The following is a 20304-nucleotide window of genomic DNA, read 5'->3' as shown; positions in this document are numbered from 1 at the left end:
TGGCCTGGCTTCTTTAATTCTCACAGCACCATTCTGCTCTCTCTCTCTCACACACACACACACGCACACACACACACACACACACCCATACTCCCCCTGGTACTTGCTGTAAATGGCTCCGTCTGCTTGAGTGAATGCCATTACTTGGGTGATACAGAGACACGGTGTTTTAAATAGGTCAATTTGCAGGGCCAATATACGTGAGCAGTGTGTTCTACCCTCGTTACTGGGGACGGAAACTGGGGAGAGATTGGTCTTCATTAGCGTTGATGTGGCACACCCATAATGCTGCATCATTACAAAACCATTTGTCAGCACTCAGTAGCTGGATAATCTTTGTCTACGCTCTCATCTGACATCATCTATGCGTTTCATTTTCATCCTTTCCATGTTGCATGACCCGCTGAAGCATTTTCCTCATTTCTTTTTTTTTTTTTTCCATCCAGAGGAACTGCTTTTCCTCTTCGCAGTTCGTCATCTGCGTCTTTCGGGAGACGTCACGGGAGAAGAGCTCCTGGCAGATCTCATTACTCAAACGGCACCTTTAACTGGGACGTTTTACAAGAGACGTTTGTGTACCATTCTGAAGCACCGACTTCCAAGTTACACCAGCAGCAAAACCAATAAGGGCAATGGAGCGTAAGACCAACCGCGCTGGTGGAAAACAATTTCCAAATTAGGGAGAATGTATTCTTCCATTGAAAATCTTCAACATTTTATGCAACATAAGAGCAATAAAATGCTTGTATAGGTGTTGAAACATAAAATGTTTAACATCTTATGCTGTTCTTATGATGTTGTTCAACAACATTGTTCACCAAATCAAGTACATGTTGTGCTATGAAAGACGTATTTTAATAATTCACTTCCTAAAAAATATAAAAGATTGAACTGCTGACAAAAAAAAAGTTACAAATTGTTGACCTTTTCACTTTTTAGTACAGTTAATTCAGAAGTATTAACTTCACATTTTTATTTGCTTTGTGGTGAAAAGAAAAGTGCAATACTGTCGATCGTCCTTTTGTATTGTGTAACAAAAAAAAAAATACATGATAAAAACATGAATTCAATTAAGATGAATGGATAAATAACAGATTGTTTCATCATGCAAAATAGATTTTGGATTTCAAATTCAAAAAAGCAGTTTTATTTTGGGGCTTTTGGTCGGGCAGGTTATTTTTGGCCCGTAGGATAAGAGGAGTAAACAGAATGTTAAGATCCTACCAGGGTTAAAAGACGGGGTCCATTGGACCCCTCAAGCATACAAAGCAACAAACTAGGGCTGTTGTAAAGGAATATTTTAGTAATCGAGTAATCTATCGATTATTCTTACGATTAATCGAGTGATGGGATTAAAAAAAAAATATTGGTAAATCTGGCATAACACCGGTGTTGCTATCGGATATCAATATCAGTCCAAGTTCTCATATTTGAGCTTCCCTAAAAGTTGCTTTTTTGTAGTTTAGAAAACTAACCTGTAACAACAATAGCTCACTTTCTAAGTTAGCCTGAAGAAAAGTTCTACAAAGATCTTCCTGAAGAACATTTGAAATGGTTCTTCAAATGTTCCTGAAGAACCATTTGTTCTTCAGGAACAAATGGCTCATGTTCCCGAAGAGCAGTGCTTCTCAATTATTTTCTGTCATGCCCCCCCCCCCCCCCCCCCCTCCCCCGCGCCCCCCCGCGCAACTATAAATAGTATCATTGTCTATAAAATTGTTATAAGTACACCTCTGCATAACACTGTATCCTTATTAACGTATAAGAGAATAAAGAAAGAAAGAAATATGGACCAACTTACAACAAAAGAATAGCTTTATTAACTGTAACAGAAAAGATTTAAAGTGCATCTGAAATTCAAAAATAAAATTAAATCCTTAATTAAACTATTAACATTTTTTGACTGACCATGTCAAACCATATGATACTGAAAAATAAAATTACATAAAATTAATAAATAATAATGCATTCAAACTGATCACCAACATTAACTCAGGAGCACAATATTAAAAAAAACCTTTAACCTGCAAAACAAAAATATATAAAATAATTTGTGCTGATTTTTTTTTTTAACCAAAGATGATGTCTGGATTAATGGCTACAATGAGCACGTTTTGCAATGCACAGCTTTTCGAAGCGGGACACAGCAACTCTCAGCTCCTGCTCAATGTGTAGCCGGGACCTGGATTTGCTTTTCAGAGCAGCAACAGCAGAGAAGCCAGACTCACACAAGTAAGAAGTTGCAAATGGAAGAAGAATGTGCACAGCTCTTTGTCCTAAGAGTGGATATTGCTTCTCCACATTCAGCCAGAATTCACTCCGTGTCTGGGATGTGAAACTTAGTCTCAACATGGAGTCAGATGTGATGTCTATGAACTGCTCCTCCTCTGCAGAGCTAAAACCAGTTGGAGCTGGTGCATTAAAAGGATCTCTCACCCAGTCACACTGGGAACTGTTTTCAGGGAAGTACTTTGTAAAGAATCCCATCAGTGATGAAATGTGCTGCTTAAAATATAGCGTGGTTGGGGTGTGATGTCTTTAAGTGACGCCTTCATTTATTTGGCTTCATGCTGTCCGCTGCCAACATTTTGAGACACGGTAAGCACACCGGTCTTTCCTCGTCTCCCACCGTAGTCACAGTGAAGCCAAGCGCTACATACGCTTCGTCATATTTCCTCGTCTCAGCTTTTGGGAGACTTTCGTTTGTCTCTTTATCTCCGTCTCTCTTCTCATCCCTGTTAAATATTTTTCCATGGTGTCACTTGACGGTCTGCTACACTTCGTGTCTACACTTCATACTCATACTATGTGCAAAGCGCGCAAACCCCTACACCACCGAGCGAATGCTCCCTGCGCACACTCTGCCAATGAGAGCGCCACTGCCCCCTAATGTAGTGGAGGTGCAATCGCACGTTATTCTAGGACAGTAAAAAAAATCAATAAAAAAGCATGTTCCCCGAGGTCAAACGCGCCCCACTTGAATAGTGGGAGCCCCACTATTTGAGAAGCACTGCCGAAGAGGAACATGTTGAAATGTGTGTTCAGTTAGAAGTGGCTGTTTTCTCTCATTTCATAATTTAATGTGGTAAAACATTCATGAAACGTTTGATTCAAGCACTTCAAGTTTAAACAGGCGATGAAATGAATCCCATTGTAAGTAAAAAAAAATTTGGTATTTAAAATATTTCAGGTAATAAACATATATGTAATGAAAGATTATGTGATTAAAGTAAACAATTATGTAATCAGGCATTTTGCAGTAAACATTTAATGTAAACAATCAAACCAGATGAAAGAGCCCGTCTTTAAACATTTAATGTGTAATTAAACAGTTCAGTGTAAACAATAAAGGTGACGAGTAAATGTTATGACATAAATTACACTTTAAGGAAATATTTGTTGTATTAAACATATTTCAGGTAAGAAGTGAACATGTAATGAAATAGATCCTGTCTGAATTTTATGTAATTGAACATTACAGGTAACAAATGCGATGATCATCTGAGGTAATATATTTTATGAAAATTTTTTTCAAAATATTTTCTAAATATAAAACTAGTTTAAAAATTTTTTAAACGGGGTCAAAATGTAATAAAGATGAGTGTGCTTCATCTATATAATTTAGTAGAACAATTTCACACTGATTTTGAGTTAATGGGGCAAGCTATTGAAGAAAACATATTTAATATTAAAATTTTTTAAAAATATTGAATATGACTTAAAATTTTAATAGAAGATAGTGTGCCTCGTGTAATAGCACGAATTACCACTTTTTTGTGTCAGTTGGTCACAAGGCATTTATTTACCTCCGAGCGCTTCAGGAGGGAGCGGTAGAGAACAGCTGGCCGGAATCAGTGTTCATAAATCGGATCAACCTTGAGCTAAACGCCCCTTACTCTGCGGAGCGCGGAAATCCAATATCCAACTTGAAAACAACTACACTGCGGTCGGTAGCACAATGAAAACGCCGGAATAAAGTTTGTTTTGGTCTGTGGCCTTTAAAGATGGCGCCGAGCGACTGCGCGAGACGTAAACGTCATACGCCGTGAAGTTAGCTGCAAAGCTCTGTTCAATTTAATAATACAGAGGCAGGCTCACAAATACACTTATAAAAAATGTCTATGCTCCAGCTTTTAGTTTATGTATTCATCTTCAGTTAATTTAATAGATGAACTCTCACGTTGCCCCGCACCTGTCAAGCTTTGGGTTTGAGAATACGGGAAATGTCGCCTGGAGTTGGGGGGCCTGGGGTGAGGCGGGGGCAGGCGAGTGAACGAACGTTAGATGGGGGGAGGAGGGGAGGAAATAGACCAGGGGACAGATGAACGTAAGTCCGGGGACCAGTAGACAAGGGGGCGAAAGTAAGAACAGGGGGGAGCAATACGGGATATTTACGGCACCTTCGTTCGTCACACTCAGAAACTCATCTACCAGCCATGCACCGCCGCCATGATTTCTGCCACCTGTTTGTTGAGACCAGGATGATATGAAATTTATTGTGCGGTTCATCCGTAAAGCTACACTTACACTGTAACCATCAACTACTCAGCCGCCCGCCGTGTTCAGTCTATCAGCTCACCTGTATAAATACTTCGCTCTGAACCAGCAGCTCCCGGAGGAGAAAGGCTGCCGTACGCGCCAGTCATTTTAAGGATGCTTATTGGTCCCCCAAAAACATTGAAAACCCGGGCATTATCATTAATCAATAAAATTCCCACGGGCGGAACTTGAAAACTGGACGCTGTGCCGCTAACACTTAGCTTTCATAAATGACTCAGAGGCAGAAGTCGGAGCTCCGTGCAACACAAATAATGTTACGGCCGGAACACGTGCGCTAAATAATAAAACATAAATTAACGAAGCTTCGAGGCAGGTACATTTTCCTTGAGGAATTTTAATAATCGAGGTACTCGAATCATTCGGGGAATCGTTTCAGCCCTACAACAAACCAATCAGTGCGTGAGAGGAAAAGACACTTTGCAATGGAGAACGTTCACAAGGCAGAGCATAAAACAACAAAGTCAAGATGTCGGATGTTAATAGATTCTAACCTTTTGGATGCCGTTTGTAAAGTTAATTTTTAAGTCAAAAATCAACACCAATTATTTGGGTTATTTTGCCTGTCAAAAGAGAAAAAAAATACTTTGCATTTTTCAAACTCCTATTTTCACTATGTTAGCTATTCATTCATTTATAAATGTTTATATCGGAGCAAAAATATTTAGGCCTGAATCTATATTTAAATATTTCACCCACTGACAAAATATTCAGCAAAAATATTTAGCTGGCTAGCTACATTTTTAGTTTGGAGTTAAATATTTAGCTTGGGGCTTAATATTTAACTTGCCAATTGCTTATTTACTTTGAAACAGTGACATTTGTAAATGAATGAAAACATGACTTTGGAAAATGAAGCTAAATTTTTTTTCTTTTACGACATAAAACAAGTGTTCATTATTGACTGTGTAACAGCACCTTATAAGATACTGATACAGCCAAAAAAAAACAACTGCTTCATAAAAGTATTACCTTAAAGGTGTGCACACTTATTTATTATTTCTTTTTCCCCCCCTATTTTTTTTGTTAAATTGTGCAGATTAATATGTGGGAAAACCTGCCATTTCATCCACTTTAGTCTATTTCTCTGCTTTCACAACGGTTCAGTGACGAGTAAAATCCTTCCTGCTTAACTTCCGGGGTGTTTTTGGACCACAATAATGAGCAATAAATATAGAATTGTAAGCACGCAGAGAGTCTTTAGGTTTTCTGCCTATAGGTTAAAGCTTTGATGCTTATAATAGAATTTCTTTTTAAAAGCTCTGGTGGCGCAATGAACAGATCTTCCCTCATTTGGAGCCATCATGACATGGCGGTCAGCCCGGAATCCTCCAGAGGAGTTCGGTGCTCATTAAATTACCATATAAACGAATTGTGACTCCCATTGTTTTTTGTTGTTGTTGTTTTTTCAGTTACTTCTTTTGCCAATTTATTTCTGACAACTTTCCGTGAACTTCCCCCTCCCACCCCCCCAGAGGTTCCGCTAAGTCCATTTCTTGCTGTTGTGCGCTTCCTCGCTCGAGGTGCCGCGCCGGCTCTTCTGGAAGTGCGCACGCGCCGGGCAGCCCCTGGCGCGGCACGTGATGTGGCCGAACCGCTCCCTGAACCGCGTCGACATCAGGTTGTAGAGGACGGGGTTGACGGCGGAGCTCAGGTAGAAGCAGGCGCCGGAGACGATGTGGACGCCCTCGAAGATCGCCTGGTGCCGAGCGGACGACGGGTCGATGTAGCTCCACATCAAGCGGTCCACGTGGAAGGGAGCCCAGCAGAGGCTGAAGACGACCACCAGCACGCCTGGAAAACACCGAGCGGGCGGATTAGGACTAAATTTGCCAAGGAGCGTTTTGCTTTTGTGTTGCCTCGCAAAACGGTTGCACTCCCCTCGCAGTAAGTGAGCAAAAATGCTCCCTGATTTATTTTGTGTGCAGTCCTATAGTGATAACGGATATTGTTTTAAAAGTGCAAATACCTTCAAGTGAAAACATGTTCCTACATTCTTGACTCTTTGCTGCACAAACTGGTTGAAAGTCGATCTTATTAACTGTCTGTTTGTGTGGTGGAGGCATAAGAACAGCCCTTTGTTAACCATTCGGATTACCAACACAAAAAGACACAGTGCAAACTGTTACCCCACAGAAATAACTTAATATAGTCCATGTAGTTCAAATGTCATTTTTCTTTCTTTCCTCCTCACGCAAAGTTTCTGTTTATTGAGAGGGATGGAAAGCCCTGACTGACCTGTTTTGCTTTTGAATGTAGCACATAAGTTTATGATGCATTTGTAGCCCAAAGAAAAAGATTCTAAAAAAAACTTGAAATGAGATATTAACATGCATGAAAAACACTGTACAAAAAACCTCATATAGCAGGAAGACTTTCATAACTCAAGATGCCATATGATCTGACTACATTGTCGTGAGAGAACGCAAAACCTATTGCGTGGGAATCCTAAAATTTTGCGACGTAACGCAAAAGAAAAACAATTTCCTCATGTCCACTAGGGGACATGAGGAAATTGTCCCCTAGTAAAAAAATTAAACAGTAAACGTCGCTTAAAATGTTACCTTTTTTCATTTGCTAAGTAACTTAGTGAAAAACATTTTTTAAAAAAAACACGTACAGAGCATCTTGGTGACTTGCAGGTTGCGTTTGCTCAGTCTCTGCCTGTGGGATCTGGACAAGGAGTCGGGTCCAAGGCTGTCGCCATTAGCTGCAGCCGTGTTCCTGACCTTCTCCCTGTGCAGCTGCAGGCCAATGAGCAGGTAAAGAATGCTAATGATCAGCAAAGGGAGCGCAAAGAAGACCAAGGTGGCGACCAGGATGATCATGTTATACATCCAGGCAGGCTTGACCACATCTAGGGACAGAGAGGCAACAGTGAGAAATAGCAGATTGGCTAAGATCACGATATCATGCATGGAGGCATCATGGGAATAAACTTTTATTCAGAAGCAGAAATATCAGGTTTTAAAACTTAACAAATAACTTGAGGAATGCTACTGCCTTCTAGTCGTGCCTCAAACTATCAACTCTTTCCACATGACATTACGCTCTTCAGAAAGCAGCCCACTCCTCAAAGGACGGACGTCAAACAGCCTATGCGCTCCTGTAAATCTTGCCAAAAAGCAGACGGCTGGTAGCCTAGTATTGCTGTTGGGGTTGATTTTACTGTAAAAACGGTCACAGGGCGCTGCGTGGTCACCTGCACAAACAGACGATGATGCAATCCAAACTCGTCTTTTTATGGAAACCTTTTGATGAGTCAAGAAGACGGTGATGGACAGCGGTCGTCAATTGTAAGAACTGGCAGTTTCTGGTGTTTTGGCGGATTTGCAGGAAACACCTTTTACACGGTCAGAAGATTAACGTACATTTACTTCATAAGTAGGTAAGTTTAGCATGTAATCAAATATTGCTTTATGGATAAGATGCTCATCTAATCATTAGTAACCATGGAGAAAATGCCACACCATCATGTAGCATATATCATGGATAAAAAAAAAACTGGTTAGCATCTAGACTTTCGTACACTTCTAAGGAGAAACTCCCTTAATGGCATAGTGGTATAAATTATGTAACGTTAGGTCAGGCAAAGTCAGCAATTTGATCAAATCAAAAATTACATTCAGAGCAGGTATGCTAAGCTAGCTATTTCCGACTTTTGTAAATTTTGTAAATACTGCCATAGACAAGCTAGCTTGAACATGTAGAATCCATGGCTTTACTAGGAAAAACAACTCGGAAAAACAATCGCAGTCACTCTGTTCAATACTACTGTCCTTCACTTATCACATCCATCATGGTGCCTTCAACTGATAAAGTGTCGTAGCTGCACAGAACCAATAGGGTGTTAAAGATGAATGAATGGGTTTGGCATTCAGTACGTACTACAAATGGCAGATCGGGGAAACTCTCGTCCAAACCGTGGGGGAAGCACCACTATCCCGTGCAAGCTGGCGTTCGGCACGGCACACAGCATGGACAGCCCCCACAGCACTAAGATGACCCTCTTGACGTGAGCTCGTGTTGCCAGGTGCTTGACCTTGAGGGGGTGCACCACCGCCACGTAACGTTCCACACTGAGGGCCGTAACGTTGAGGATGGAGGCGAAGCAGACCGTCTCAAACAGAAAGATTTTGAAGTAGCATCCCCCCTCCCCGAGCAGGAAGGGGTAGTTCTGTTGCATCTCGTAGAGCTCCAGCGGCATGCCAAGCAGCAGCACCAGCAGGTCCGAGACGGCCAGGCTGAGCAGGTAGTAGTTGGTGGGGGTCTGCATCACCTTGTAGCGCAAAATCACAGCGCAGGTCAAGGAGTTTCCCAGAACACCCACCATGAAAATGACCAGGTAGGTGATACACACAGGAAGAAACCTGGGGGACTTTGCTGGCCCCAGTTGCAGAGTAAGGTACTCCTCCTCACTCAGACACATTTCCCTCACATCTTGTTCAGTGGCATTGGCCAAGACCCAAGAGATGTTCATCCCACACATCACAGCAATCTCCGGGCAGCCCATGTCACTGAAGACCGTGGCAGCGGTCATGACAAGAGCAGCGAGAGAGCAGTTCAGCTCTGACATCTTGGCAGCTGCAGGTGGGTTACTCACTTATTAAGTCTGGAGGGAGAAAAGAGAAAGAAGACATTTTTGACTGTCAATCATCAAAACTTTAGAGCTTGTTAAATTCATTCAGTGCAAAGTACATTGTCTCCATTAATTTGTCTCCAGGAGAAACCAGCTGCGTTTGCATTACAAATACACGCAAATCTTTGTCGAAAAATCACAATTTTGCGTTGGGGGGGGGGGGGGGGGGGGGGGGGTTAATAACATAGTTACAACAAATTTAGGTAAAGGATTACAATTGTTCACAATTCAATACTTGCAATTTTCAATGAATGGAAGACCACAAAGTCCAGTTACAATATTTACTGTTTACTGTATGTCCACTTGACGTCCACATGGCACAACAGGCTCAGCAGACAGAAAATAACATCGGAGCAAACTTGTTCACATCATTATCATTTGCAGGTCCATATTTTTGTGATTGGCCACAAAGCTGCCAACCAAATCAAAGCAGAGCTCCACCGAGCAGAGCCGCTGAAAGAGTGAGAGCTGAGCAGCGAAAGGGTAAAGAAAAGAGGATAGGCTCCCCTCCTCTCTCCTCGCTGCGCTGCTGTGTTTTTAGGCCCGTTGTTTTTATGAGTTTTGCTATTCTAACCAGAAACGTTCTCGTTTTAACCAGCTTTGTAACTCGTTATAGTGAGAAACTTTTCTCCTCTAACGGATTGCTGCTCCTGAATGTATTTCATGGCTCTGGCAGTTTAATGCTTCCACAGCAGTAACTGTTTGCTTTAGTAAAAAAAAAACAACCTCCATATTAATTTTACATGGCAGATCTAATCTTACAAACACAACTAAAAGTAGTGTTGTCCGTTTATTCACTAAAAGTATAACAGTATTTATATAGTGTTACTTTATAAGTACAGTCATCTTTTTATTGTATTTATTTATATTTATTGTTTTGTGTTCTTAGTTTTTAATGCGTTTCTTTTTCTTGTACATTGTGAATGACAATCAGCTGGAAGTCCTGGCCCTCTGCTCTGTGCGTGGGGAGCAGTAGAGAAGCAGATGAAGCAAGTCGGGGGTTTTTTTATCCTCCATCTGGAAGCTCAGTAAAACACTAAGACCAGATCTCTCCAGATCTCTCCAGATCTCTCCAGATCTCTTCAGATCTCTTCTGTTTTGAACGACTGGAAAAGCTGAAACTCGCTCAGGGACCGCCGCGTTCGGCGCCTCTCCCCGTTTCTCCGACGAGAAAGCTGCTTGTCTGATTTTCATTTCCGTATCGTCATCGGCCGAACACAGTGCTGAAAGACATGCGAACTAAAAATGTGTTTTTCTTTATTGTAATTGACTTCTTAATAATAATAAAAAATAGCTCATACATAAAATACTTCTATCCTAATTGGTAGGTTGATCTGAACATGCTGGATGAAATTCCCTTTTTTGTTCAAAACATTTGCAACGTCGTCCACATCAGCTGCTTTTGTGACTTGTTTGTAGATCATCTCTATTTTTAACCAGCAGAACCGGATATTCCCACAGGGACCGGCTGCTAAACCCTCCGGATGCAAAAACGAACCTATTAAACTCTATAAAAATGATCAGCTGTGACATACCCTGCTTTAAATCGACCTTTTCAATCAAAACATTTCAAACCAAATCAATCTTGTATCCTGACGAAACCTGTTTTACCTGAATCCAGATGAGAGGGGGGGGGGGGAAAGGTCATCGTTTCATCATTTTACTTGAAAATGATCCTTGACTTTCCAAAACTTTGGATATCTAACATTAATACATGATTTATTTAAATCATGTTAAATTCAATAACCCTGCCATCTTGTCCCACGCCAGTATTACATCTGTAAAAAATGATATATTGTTCTGATTTGCTTTTAACTAACCCTAACACTAATCACCACTTCAATAATTCAAACTGTTGCTTCCTAACCTCCAGCAGTGTGTGTTTATTTAAAGCATTTAGATAAAAGCCACTTCAAGGTGATTAATAGAATATGTTCAACACAACTTCATGTCATTTTTGGCTGTAAAGGTCCAATAATGCTGTTAGCATTCACATAAAAAAAAAAAAGTTCAGTTTCACAAAAACAAAACAAAACCCTGTTGATTATTTAAATGCTGTCAAATCAGTCTCTCTCTTTTTTTTAAAGAATTTGTGCTCCACGCAGTAAAGACTCCAGAGAAGCGTTTGCTTGGATTTCCCACAGCGGATTTGTGTATAACCCACTCGGCATGTCATTGAGATTAATGTGAGGAATGAAATAAAATAAACTCACCTCCAGGTTGAGGAGCCTGTTGCAAAATGAGACAAGATACTTTGGAAGGAAATGTTACTCCAGGTTCCTTTTTCTGTTCCTCGTTTCTTTGCGTTACTTTTAAATCCGGACTGGTCTGACGCTTTGATTTCCCGTATTTGATGGCTGATGTTCAGCCCACCTCCTTTTCCTTTCTCTCTCTCTCTCTCTCTCTTGCTCCTACTAACTAAGCAGAGAATCTTGTTTCAATCACTATCCTCTTTTTTTATTTTCCAATTTCTTTGACTCAACTTATTTTCTTCTCTCTTTCTTGTCCTCCCCTCTCCATAATCCGTCTGGCATCCACTGACACTGTCAATATGTTAATTCACAAACGCGCTCGGTTTTCTATTGCTTTTTCCGCTTTGGGAGCCCATGTGGCATTGCAGTAGGAATGGAAGTGGAGATTGCTTTGACCCCTGTGTTTGCCTCCTGAACGCTGTGCAGCGGTGTGCGTTCATGATGCATAGTTTGGTTTTTATACACCCTTACAGGCATTCAGGCGGCAGGCTTCTGGATCTGCTCAGACCCATTTCCTGTCATTTCATGTCAAACTCTGACCAGGCAAACATCTGTTTTCATCTGAAATATCTCAATTCGGCAAATAAGCAGCACTCTGCTGAGTTCGAGTGTGGCCATCTTGTTCGTATCTCGTTTGAACCTCATGAATATAAAATGTTTCTTGTGTAAAAAAAAAAAAAAGAAAGAAGGTTGCTGTGTTAATTTTTTTTGCCTGAAGTGTAACATTATGAATGAAGTCTTCTAGTGACTCTAATAAGGTTCAGGTGAAATATTTATGTTCTTGTCATGATGAATCTTTATTTATTACTACTCTACTTTGCAATATTTGGCAATTAGAAATCTGTAAGATTGCATGCAAGGTTCCTCAAGGCTCCATTCTCAGGCAACTCTTATTTACCATCTATACGCTTAACCTTAATTGAGATTATGGACTATTACAATCTCTCTTACTATACATATAATCATTAAATAAACTAGAATACCATAAAAAGGAGCATTTACTTTAGTAGCCAAATTAATTAAGTGGAAAAAGTATGTAGATTAAATACACACAGATTAGTGGTATTAATATGATTTTCCACTTATAGCTTGTGAAAAAAATAAATAATTTAAGCTCAGAATATTATATCAAAACCATAAAAATTATTTTGGCCATAGAAATATGGGCTTGTAAAAAAAATTTAGACCCGTTTAAAGGTTATTTTCAAAAGGTACCTTTAATTTGGCACACAAGCCTCATCGGAACACATATTATAGCCGATAGAATACGACTGCACGTTCAAAACACACAACTTGCAATGTTTTTAGTCCAAAAAAAACTAAAGAATAATGTAAACATTTGTGCTAAACATTGTAACTGGTGAAACTTAATTTTTTTTTTTTTGCTGTAACTCCACCCACACATTTTATTCGATTCTACTGAAGTGAAAGTGGTCTCGCCGTTGGGAGTGTTTAAATCCACTGCGTTTAAAAAGGACAGACCGCTTGACGTGCATCGTCATCAACTCCAGGCGAGTCATCGAGCGAGCCCTGACGCCGCTCCGCAGAGTGGATCCATGAATCTTTTAAGTGTGTGTAGAGCACTTCACTACCAGCCCTATTCATTTAAAACACACTTGAGTAATGTTAGAAATGCACGTGGACAGAGTAGATCAAATATCTGATGTCCTTCCTTGGGATTCGTTTGGTCAGATCTCTCAGTTCAGTAAATGGGGAACGAACAACGTCATGTTCTTTAGCTTTAGCTGGTGTTCAGCTCCATGGTGGCGTCTCCGTTCATTTGAGCTTTTTGTCCAGGACTCCAATACACCCCTGGCTGGAAACTTGACATTTCCTGCATGGGGCCTCCATTTAATCAGGCATTAATTGTGGCTATGTGGAAGTCTAACTGAGACAAAAAGAAAAAAAAAAAGCTTTTATTTGAGATCAGGCTGGGCTAATTTCCTGCTAGGTGTTCAATATATTCATTCAGGCACAAAGAAATCTAATTTGGTTTGCAGGTTTCTAACAATATGTGACTTTTCCCTCCTACTATGTCGCCTGTTCACGCAGAGAGTGTTGGTTTGTGTTTACTTCTCGCCTTGTTTCTTTGGTTACTGTGTGTGCAGTCGGTACGCATGCCTCTCTGTTCCAGAGAAGTGTGTGAGACGCGGCAGTGTGTTAAATGCGACAAAAAAATGATCAAACAAGCGGAGCGTGGTGCCGATCAGAAGCTGCGCTCCGACAAAGCGGCGAGGCGAGACGACATTTAGGTTTGTGTCAGCATGCAGATGTGAGAAACTAGCAAGCCTGTTGTCAGTCATTGGCTGCTGTTGGACTACAGTGTCATAATGCGAGGTTTCTAGGACTGTAAGGCAAGCAACAACTACGGACACCCAAACAGTTTTAACAGATTTATTTAGCAGTAGAATGTGCTGGAGAGCGTGTGGAGGGGCGTCGATCTGCGACAACAGGGAGGAACTGGGCCAGCGGAGGAAGTGTTAAAGAGGGAAGTAATGAAGGGAATGACGGAGTAACCTGATGGTGACTTACGGTCTGCGGGTAGAGGTAAGTACATGGGGGTCCAACAGTTGGTGTGATGTGGTGGTTTTCCAGATGGGGAAGTTCCAGCAGGTGATTGGGGGCGGACAGGCAGCAGCTGAGTGGTGGGCGTGACGCACCCAGGTGCAAGGCCCAACGGAGCAGCGAGGATCAGATACTTCAGGTGAGTCCTGGTTCAGAGAGTGTTCAGCGCGGGTTCACTGTAGAGCACAGGTGTCAAACTCCAGTCCTCAAGGGCCGCTGTCCTGCAGGTTTTAGATGTGCCACAGGTACAAAACACTGGAATGAAATGGCTTAATGACCTCCTCCTTGTGTAGATCAGTTCTCCAGAGCCTTAATGACCTAATTATTCTATTCAGGTGGTGCAGCAGAGGCACATCTACAAGTTGCAGGACTGCGGCCCTTGAGGACTGGAGTTCGACACCCCTGCTGTAGAGGAAGGAACAGATGAAAAGGAGTCAGAACAAGGAGGACACTGGGAATACAGCACTGACAGCTAGAGAGTACCACTGTAGAAGCAGAACCATCTGGCATCTGCTTCTTCTTCTTGGATTTATTGGCGGTTGGCAACAAACTTTTAGTAGCATTACTGCCACTTACTGGCCGCTCCTCTTTAAGGACCTTGCAGATTGGTGGTGATGAGTAGCAGCTGGATCCCATCAGCCTGCCACCCTGTGAAGAAGAAGAAAACCACCCCCCTGTTTTGTCATGTGGTCCACACTCCTTACCAGTTGGTGGCGGTAATGCTCACCCAACGTTTTTTGCCAACCCCCAATAAATTTAAACAAGAAGAAAAAAACCACTTCCCTGCAGAACCCAACATACAGGGTCTATTTTTTTTTAACCCTTTAAGAAAGACATAGGTTTCCTACATTTATTATGTAAAAATTGGGTAACATAACCACTATGGGTTTTTTTCTTTTTCTTCTGAATAAATACATCAAAGAAGCAAATGTATCAAACTGTTTTGTAGAACAGTTGCTGTTAAATTATTCCGTATTTCCACTGTTTAAAACAGACTGTGGGCAGCATCACGCTGGTTTTAGGTGTGGTTGAAATTAGTGAAGAAAAAGGGGCGTGTGCGTCGGCGCGCAGGAAGACGTACACCGTCAGATCTGTGCAGCGGGAGACTTGACTTGATTGGATGTTTAAAACAAGTAAAAAAAATCAAAGAAAAGACATAAAACAGCGATCAAAGTTCGCCCCCCAGCGCCGCAGATCGTGCATTTAGAAACCGGATCGGAGTTTGGACCAGCACCGGCTCCAGACGAGTTTAACAGGGGTGGCGTCGACTTATTTTGGGGGCGCAAAATGAATCTAGACAACATCAGTAGTCTACAGGCCACTTGATAACAAGCTTAACGTGATGTATTGTTATTAACTAGTCATCTTTTAGCTAACATTACCTGCATCCAACCGCTTTACTCAACTCAGTTTTGGGGGGAAAATTGTGCCAAATTCTCTGCGTTTTGCTGGTTTGCCGCCATGATTCAACGCGCAGCAGCAGCAGGTCTCCGTCGCTGCCGCGCAGGCGCAAACCACACAGAGCCGGTGATGAAAGGTCTTCATATCCTCTCACTGCAGAATACACACGTACAGCTTCACAACAACGAATGCGGCAGCTCTTAACATCAAGGAGCTGCACATTTTCTCTTGGACGTTGGAGCTATGTATCTGCATGCGCGCGCGCGCGCGCGCGCGTGTGTGTGTGTGTGTTTGGTCTGCTCAGTGAGCTCGTTTGTTAAAAAGGCTGCCAAAGGAGCGCTCGTTGTTTTTTTTTAAGTCCCCGTCGTGAGGCTGTGCAGTCCCGGCAGCGTGCCGCCGCCGCCGCGCTCTCGGTGGACGGAGGGACCACCTGGAGAGCTGGGTGACGCGTGTCCTCTGTCACACTGAGACGCGGCTCTCCAGTGGCTCCTGAGTGGGCCACACAGTCTGTCGTTTCTCTCTTAAGAGCCGCTTTCAAAGGCTTTGGAGAGCGACAGGTACAACTACAAAGAGCAGGAAATGAAAATTTCAAAGTGTTTCCGCTCGTGGCCCCGCTCTTAGGGGGGGGGTCTGTTTTTATTTATACCTTCAAACCATAGAAATCGACACCAGACCCTATTAATAGCTTGAAATGCTCGCCGTTTTTGTCCCAGCTTCCTGAAACGCTGCGCCAAAAAACTTGAGGCAAAATCGATAACATCAAAAGGAAACACATTTTCATCTCCGCCCATAAATTTGACGTAGCACCGAGTTGAGGGATTGTTTTCGCTACATTACAAATATTTCCTGCTTTGTCCTTAAAGAAGTCTTCAAGACACATCGAATCATTTTATAGCACAATCAAGTAACTACGTTGCATTCAGCTGTTGTAAAAAAATTATGCCTACATCAACATCAATCAATTAAAAAAAAAGAAACCCAAATGCCTCGCAATTGGGCCTCTGTCTCTTTAAGAAAGTCCTGCTCTTTCTAAAACTCCACTTTAAAGGAAGTCATCACAACATGGCTCCAACACGGCAACGTTTCTACCAGCGCTGCACTGAGAAGAAGCTCCTATAATGAGCTCAGCTGATGCGCAGTGCCACAGGTGTTTGCTAGTTGCTGCTGGCTAGTCTGAAGGAGCTCGGCGGGAGAGTCGCAGGGAAGGGCTGCTCTGTGAGCTGGAAGCTTGAAAACGGCTTCAACAGATAAAGGCAGCATATCCTGGAAATGGTTTCCTAAGATGAACCAGACGATTTGAAAATCTTCATGGCGTCTATCAGAAGCGTAGCAAGTTGTGATGTAGCGTGTTAAACTATTTAAAGGTGTAGTAATTTGACATAAAGCAAGATTTTTCTCCTAAAAAAAAAAAAAAAAGCTCTTACATTAGTCTGGCATTTAGCGATAAAATTAAAAAAATCTTGTTCATTTTAATGACTTACAGCAGGAAAATATCAGCCTATTTTAATGTCAGATGGTGAAGAAGCCCAGAATTATTAATTCCCCTGACAGATTTAGGTTTAAATAATCTTTTAATTTGACCAAGAAATGTCTTCTCTGACTGGAAGTAATATGACTGTTTTGCAGAGGGCCAGCCTGAGCCCCAACTGGGATCTGGTACAATCTCTAATCCAGCTGACCTGAACCTGTCCACAATTTGCACAATTTTACGGTCAACGGAAACGCAGACGGCGACAGGCAGAGTAACGAGGAACAATCGAAAACACGGAGGTTAAATACTGAGGCTGGGGCGGGAAAGGACAAATGAACAAGATGAGCTAATTAGAGGAGATGTGGAACAGTTGTGCCAGAACGAAAGCAGGGAAACAGAGAGCTAATTAACAGGAGAGCCGATTGACTTAAAAGGAGGGAAAACAAACCCGAATGTTCAACGAACAGAACGCAAGATTAAACTAAGAAACTAAACATCCATTGATCCATTTGAATTTTGTTAGTTTATTCTTAAATTTATATTTTTTGTATTAGTTACAGAGTTTATTTGTAGGCTAATAATTGTTGATTTTATTTATTTTTTGTTTGATTATTTTTCGTATTTATTTTCTAAGTCAGACGGGAAGCAATGTGGGTCGGCCCACTTTCTAGAAGTGTAAGGGCCTGGTGAAGGTGAAGGACCAGCAGGCATTTGGGTTTGGGGGCCTGTGGGTTTTTTTTTTTTACCAGAGCAAGAGAGGTAGCAGAAAGAACAAAGGAAAGTTTGAATTCTGTAATTACTTGCTGAAATGGGAAAATAAATCATCCAGAACAAACAACAAGTTTGGACATTGAACCTTCTTTTGCCTGCGTACAGAAACTTGAGGCCTTAGTGGTGGCTTGATGGAAACTTTTGCAGGTCTTAGCAAACAAACACCATTACACGTTGTAAAATTATATGTTTAGGACTTGATGAACAATTGTTGATAAGCTACACCAGACAGCAGCAGACAATGAAGATATAATAGTTAAGAGTTAGTTTCTGCTCAGTTTGTTCTAAGCTACAGATGGTGTATCCTCACACTAAATACCATCTCAAAGTTAGGAGATACTGTCACTTGTGTCATGTATACTTTAATGTAAAAAAAAAAAAAAAAGAAAAGCAGCATAAACACAGTTATTTTAGCTTGACAGGCACCACAAGTGAAGTAAAAATGAGCTCACTGTGAATACAGGGAAGATGTTTCCACAGAAAACTGTGTCTGTATTAGAAAAAAAGAATATACAGCATGACAGAGGCCAGGCCGGATTCAGGACGGCGTGGTCTAACGTTGTATTTACAACATGTATATATAAGGTTGGCGTGCCGCTGCTTCATTGCAAATGTGTATACATGGCTGTGTTCTTCGCGAGGTCAAAGCAACGTCGTCCATCGTCGTGTTGGTTCCCCCGAGCGTCTGAGGCTTTCTGTCGCTTCCTCAGACTGGAGGCTGCGTGTGTGTGTGAGGTTTTTCCAGTTCCAGCTGAATGAGAGCCAGGGATGTTCACCGTCGCTTGAACGAAGCGTAGTCTCAAAATCAAGAGCAATCTGAAGAAGATTGTAAATGATTTGCTAGCCACTGTTCTGCTGCTTGGACCTGTTACAAATGAACTCTGGTAAGGCTTACAGTTGAGACTGACTGACGTGTTTATTTATTTTTTATTTAATTTTCATTTGTTTCCTTTTGGTTTTCAATTATTTTTGGCTTCGTAATGTCATGTCATGTCATTTCCACTGTGGGGGGCCGGTGAACTTACTGATGTGTGAAGTGTCATTTGCTCAGTCAGTTTGTTAAGGTAACCGTATGTAAACGCTTATTTATTATTATTATTAGCATATTTAAGAATGACAGGACCAGAATTTCAGTGCTTTATCAATTTATGATGAGCAGAAATAATCAGAAAGAAACCATCAGTCAAAGTTCCAGTTTCAAGCATCAGAAATGCCGAGGTGAGTGAAACCTCATTAGTGTGACATGAAAATTGCTGTCATTCTTGGATGCTGCGGCTCTCTTTGAGCTCTCTTGATGCATATGGGCAGCAATTCTGATGTGTGAGAGCTTTAGTGTTTATTATGTTTTAAGAAATCCTCTAGAGTCTGGTCTATATGTGATCAAAGTGTTACATTGTAACTAGGGATGCTCCGATCAGGCTTTTTGCTGCCGACACCGATCACCCATGAGGCCGATCTCTGCCGATCGCCTGGATTGAGTTGTTAATTTTTCGCTTTAGGTAGAAATGATACTTATGTGATCTGCCAAAATTTAAAACATTATCTGGCCATAAATTCACCTAATTTAGACATAAACATGTAAAATACTTGCAGGCACAATACAGGAGCTACTCAGTCAAAAGGACAACTGAAAAACCTGCAATCAGTAAACATAATATTTAACAGAAAGGCTCTCAGTTCCATAAATTATTAGTCAAATAAATCTGCCTATATCAAACATTTTGGGTTTCCTTCCACATGCTTTCATGTGAAACAAATAATTAATTTCCGTGTGAAGAATCAAAGCTGCATCCACAAATCATCATGTGTGGAACAGCAGGCCACACAACAATGAATCCTGCCTTTGAACGAACGAGTTACTTGCTGCATTCCAGCTCTCTGACACTTGAAGGCACTCCTGCTCCACGGCTGAGAACACGTTCCCCTCCGTGGAACGAGGAACACGCTTACCGAAGCACACAGCAGGTCGCATTATGATGCAACGTTTCCTCCGTCCCTCCGTGCCAGATGAAATTACCTGACTCAAACTTCATCCTCGGAAGAGGAGAGGCTCCTTCCTGCCTCTGTCTGCCCGGTGCCCGGACGGGGAGCTGCAGCAGGCTTGGAGGGAGACAAAACAGTCACAAGCGCTCATCGTCATCATCACCACCACTACCGTTAAATTTGGCAGCGAGTAATTTTATTTATTTATTTTTTGCTCCGTTCAATGCCTCTAGGGATCGTAGCTATATTGCTTTAATATGAAATAAACCTGTCTGAGTGCGTTTGCTTTGACTCATACACGCAGCAACAGCCTGACCTCATTATAAAAAAGGTTTCCCAGAGCCTTCAACCTACACACTCACTGCTTAGCTTCCCCCCCCCCCCCCCCTCTAGCTGGGACTCATGAGGTCAGGCTACGTGGGTCTCCAGGGCGAGCCGCCGGATGAACAGCTCATATTGTTGATGGTGGCAAAGCCAAGAAGACTAAGACGAGTTCTTGAAAGACTGAACTTGTCAAGTGAGTGTCCATAAAGGATTCTGACAGAACACTAGAAAGTGGAGGAAAGCTCTGCTGTTGCATTACATAGCATGAATAAGAAATGGGGGAAGAGATTTGTGCTGTTCAGTTCACTTATTACGCTATTTGAATGCTTTTACTAGTTACT

The 20304-nt window shown here is 41.7% G+C and overlaps 1 protein-coding gene and 1 long non-coding RNA gene across 2 annotated transcripts; both read right to left on the bottom strand.

Moving 5' to 3' along the window:
- Positions 1-5566: 5566 nt before the first annotated feature.
- On the bottom strand, positions 5567-11561 carry LOC116721597 (neuromedin-U receptor 1-like). Its single transcript, XM_032565454.1, has 4 exons — positions 11410-11561; positions 8446-9169; positions 7178-7414; positions 5567-6351 (listed from the first exon to the last, which is right to left on the bottom strand). Exons 2-4 carry the CDS (start codon positions 9131-9133, stop codon positions 6041-6043), a joined length of 1236 nt encoding a protein of 411 aa, XP_032421345.1. The 5' UTR covers positions 9134-9169; positions 11410-11561; the 3' UTR covers positions 5567-6040.
- A 2267-nt stretch (positions 11562-13828) lies between these two features.
- LOC116721642 (uncharacterized) lies at positions 13829-15399 on the bottom strand. Its single transcript, XR_004339637.1, has 4 exons — positions 14590-15399; positions 14497-14526; positions 13981-14189; positions 13829-13908 (listed from the first exon to the last, which is right to left on the bottom strand). It is a non-coding gene; the product is annotated as an uncharacterized LOC116721642 (long non-coding RNA).
- Between the last annotated feature and the right edge of the window lie 4905 nt (positions 15400-20304).

This window comes from Xiphophorus hellerii, chromosome 6, assembly GCF_003331165.1.
Source record: "Xiphophorus hellerii strain 12219 chromosome 6, Xiphophorus_hellerii-4.1, whole genome shotgun sequence".
NCBI lineage: Eukaryota > Metazoa > Chordata > Actinopteri > Cyprinodontiformes > Poeciliidae > Xiphophorus > Xiphophorus hellerii.
Note: the sequence above shows the minus strand (reverse complement) of the source record. Positions and strands in the feature narration are given on the sequence as shown.

What these genes read in the sequence shown, in the direction of transcription:
- LOC116721597 (XM_032565454.1), bottom strand. Translation starts at nt 9,133, where the DNA reads ATGTCAGAGCTGAACTGCTCTCTCGCTGCTCTTGTCATGACCGCTGCC. An exon ending in TCCCCGATCTGCCATTTGTA is followed by an intron (nt 7,415 to 8,445) that starts GTACGTACTGAA and finishes CTCTGTCCCTAG; the next exon opens with ATGTGGTCAAGCCTGCCTGG. An exon ending in GCAAGTCACCAAGATGCTCT is followed by an intron (nt 6,352 to 7,177) that starts GTACGTGTTTTT and finishes GGTGTTTTCCAG; the next exon opens with GCGTGCTGGTGGTCGTCTTC.